Source organism: Pterocles gutturalis, unplaced genomic scaffold, assembly GCF_000699245.1.
Source record: "Pterocles gutturalis isolate BGI_N339 unplaced genomic scaffold, ASM69924v1 scaffold37556, whole genome shotgun sequence".
Lineage (NCBI taxonomy): Eukaryota > Metazoa > Chordata > Aves > Pterocliformes > Pteroclidae > Pterocles > Pterocles gutturalis.
This window is the reverse complement of record NW_010101724.1, coordinates 312-3,216: the sequence shown is the minus strand read 5'-3', so window position 1 is coordinate 3,216 and position 2,905 is coordinate 312. Positions and strand designations below refer to the sequence as shown.

Sequence of the window (2,905 nt, the reverse complement as noted above, 5' to 3'; positions counted from 1 at the left end):
GTGCTACCTCCTTGTGCTTCGTCTACCCCCTTGACTTTGCCCGAACCCGCCTGGCAGCGGATGTGGGTAAAGCCGGGGCTGACCGGGAGTTCAGCGGCCTCGGTGACTGCCTGGTCAAAATCTTCCGGTCGGATGGCCTCAGGGGCCTGTACCAGGGCTTCAATGTCTCTGTCCAGGGCATCATCATCTACAGAGCTGCCTACTTCGGTATCTACGACACCGCGAAAGGTAGGTTGACCAAAGCGGCACTAAAAGGGAGATGCTGGGCCGCAGCAGGCCTGTGGCGCGTTTCGGCTGATGCTAGTGGCTCACCTGCCGTTCTCATCAAAACCTCTCTCCCGCAGGGATGCTTCCAGACCCAAAGAACACCCACATCGTTGTCAGCTGGATGATTGCTCAGACCGTCACCGCTGTTGCCGGTTTGGTCTCCTACCCTTTTGATACAGTTCGCCGTCGCATGATGATGCAGTCTGGCCGTAAAGGAAGTAAGTTTCTACCTCCTGGTGTAGGAAGTGTCGGGCATCCCTGAACGAACGGTTGGTGGTGGAGCTGAGGTGAAGGTGGAGTGGCTTGGCTTTCACCAAGCCTTGTAGGTGCCCTCACTTCTTGTAAACAGTGGGGGCTGAGAGGGGTGCAGAAGTGGATGTCAGGCAGGGGCACGGATGGGTCAGTCTGCCTGGCATGCCTGTAAGGTGGCGTGCACAGGTCAGATATCTGTCAGTAAGTAGGAACAGCAGAACTTGCCCAAGGATGTTGCAAACTAGTGTCTCTGGGCCAAGGAGACATCACCAGTCGCAGGTGCGGCCTGGCTGACTGTGCAATAGCTTTTGGGTCTGGAAGTGTTGGTGTCAAAGCAAACAGGAGCTGCCTTCTGCTCAAACTGGTCCTTCCAGTGTCTCCTAGGGGTAATGCAACACCAGCAGCATATCTCCTGGGCGGTCTTGTTCTCTGATGTGCTAAAACTGGAGAAAGTCAGTCAAAAAATAGGAGGTACTTGATGTTATAAAGCTGGTAGGTCTGCCCTGGGCACAAGCATCCAATTCCTAACGCTGTCTTGTCTCCTGCAGCTGACGTAATGTACACAGGCACTATTGACTGCTGGCGGAAGATTGCCCGGGACGAGGGCTCCAAGGCGTTTTTCAAAGGTGCATGGTCGAATGTACTCCGAGGAATGGGTGGTGCTTTTGTCTTAGTTCTATACGATGAAATCAAGAAGTACACATAAGTTGCTTCCTGTTGTGAACTGGCATGTTGTTCTGTGTAGTCTGTGACTGTTCATGGACTTGTTTGAAAACCGTCTAGTTACTGAACAGTGACAGATAATGTTTATACAGGTTGGCATGGCGCAGGAACAACTGCCTGCCCTGTCTTTATCAAATTATTCCCCTTGATGGGACTCGCCATGGTTTCTATTTCAGGCACTCCTGCTTAAAGACTACAAAAAAATAAAAATCTGAAACCAATTGTTCTTGCCTCATGTTTTTTTCTTGCAGCAGCTGCAGCATGAAGGGGTTGGGGGTCTCTGCAGTGGTTGTAGATATGGAGGAAGACAAACCACCTCCATCCTGCACACCTCACTGCCTGCTAACTACCTGTGACCTTCAGCAGGTAAACAATGCTGGCTGCCGAAGAAGCAGTGGGGGCCAGGGCTGTGGGCTGGGATGGGGACTGGCAGCTCGGAAGGACTCACCCAGCTGCTGTGCCCCGAGTCCCTGGTAACCAGAGATGATGCGCTGGCTGTGTGCCATGTGCCACCAGTCCTGCCTCTGGCCTGTCTGCTTCCTGAAGCTGATGGAACCTTTGTTTGAAAGTGACAAGTGGGTAAACTTCCAAAGTACAGCCGTCCCAAGGCGCTGAATGCTTGGGAGGCTGGAGAAACGTCTAAAAGGTATTTGCTGCTGTCCGGAGGAGCAGAGCTGGCATCATGTACTCTGCCTTAGAAACTGAGATACCTACTTGGGCATGTTAAAACCCAGCCGGAGAACAGAAGTGCAGGTAATTGCTGCTCTTGTGTAGAGCCCTGGGCTAGCCTTGTCCTTGCAGGAGGTGGTGTGCTGGGGGGTGTAGTGGCTGAGCAGAGACAGCTCCTGTTCCAGGGTGGTGTTTGCCACGCAGGGAGCCGCATCCCCAGGCTCATCCCTTACCCCTGGAAGTTAAGCTTGTCCCAGCCCCAACTTCTGGGTGAAGGGGGAAATTCCTTCATGTTGCTGGGGCAATTTGGGGAAAACATTGCAAGACTGGGCAATGTGTGTGGCTTGGCCTTTACCCAGACATCTCTGTGTGTCTGTGAGCTGTCCCAGGGAAGCTGCCTGGTTTCTGTCTGGGGAGCTGGGGTGGTGAATGGATGCTCTCCCTCACTGCCCTATGCCTTTGGTCCTTTCTGGCTGCCCAGGCCCGCTCAGAGCGGTTGATCTCAATCACTGAAACCAATCTTAACCACTGTCCAAGGCAGCTAAACAAGCCCTTGTGTTGTGAAGGGCAGTGGATGTTTTCATTGCTGAAATCTAAGCGGGCCAGCCAGGCATGAGAGCGCAGCACCATCCTGCCGCAGGTGCTTGGGTCCCTGTGAATGGGTGTGTGCGTTCCTGATGGGAGATGGCCTCGTGCCACGCTGTTGAGCCAAGAGATGTTGCTGGTGCTTTTCAACTGGCCCTGGACTCCTGTGGTGTGAGATCCCCCTCTGCCTGCCGTGAAAACAAAATAGGATGAAAGTTTCCCTGTGAGACGTGGAGCAATGCCACAAGCGGTGGGCAGCATGCTGGGGGGGGCCAGCATGCTGCACCACGGGGCAGCCTTACAGGGAACGCTCTCCTGCTGCACAAATACACGCTAATTAATTAAGGGCTCTTATTGCCTCCTGCTGCTAAGCTCTCCTGGATTTCAAGGGCGGTTTTGCAATGCTGCT

The 2,905-nt window shown here is 53.7% G+C and overlaps 1 protein-coding gene across 1 annotated transcript; it reads left to right on the top strand.

Annotated features, from left to right (window-relative positions):
• The first annotated feature begins 8 nt into the window (after positions 1–8).
• On the top strand, positions 9–1,463 carry LOC104469666 (ADP/ATP translocase 2-like). Its single transcript, XM_010084258.1, has 3 exons — positions 9–228; positions 345–485; positions 1,068–1,463. The coding sequence occupies exons 2-3, from the start codon at positions 347–349 to the stop codon at positions 1,223–1,225; spliced, it is 297 nt and encodes a 98-aa protein (XP_010082560.1). The 5' UTR covers positions 9–228; positions 345–346; the 3' UTR covers positions 1,226–1,463.
• Positions 1,464–2,905: the final 1,442 nt, after the last annotated feature.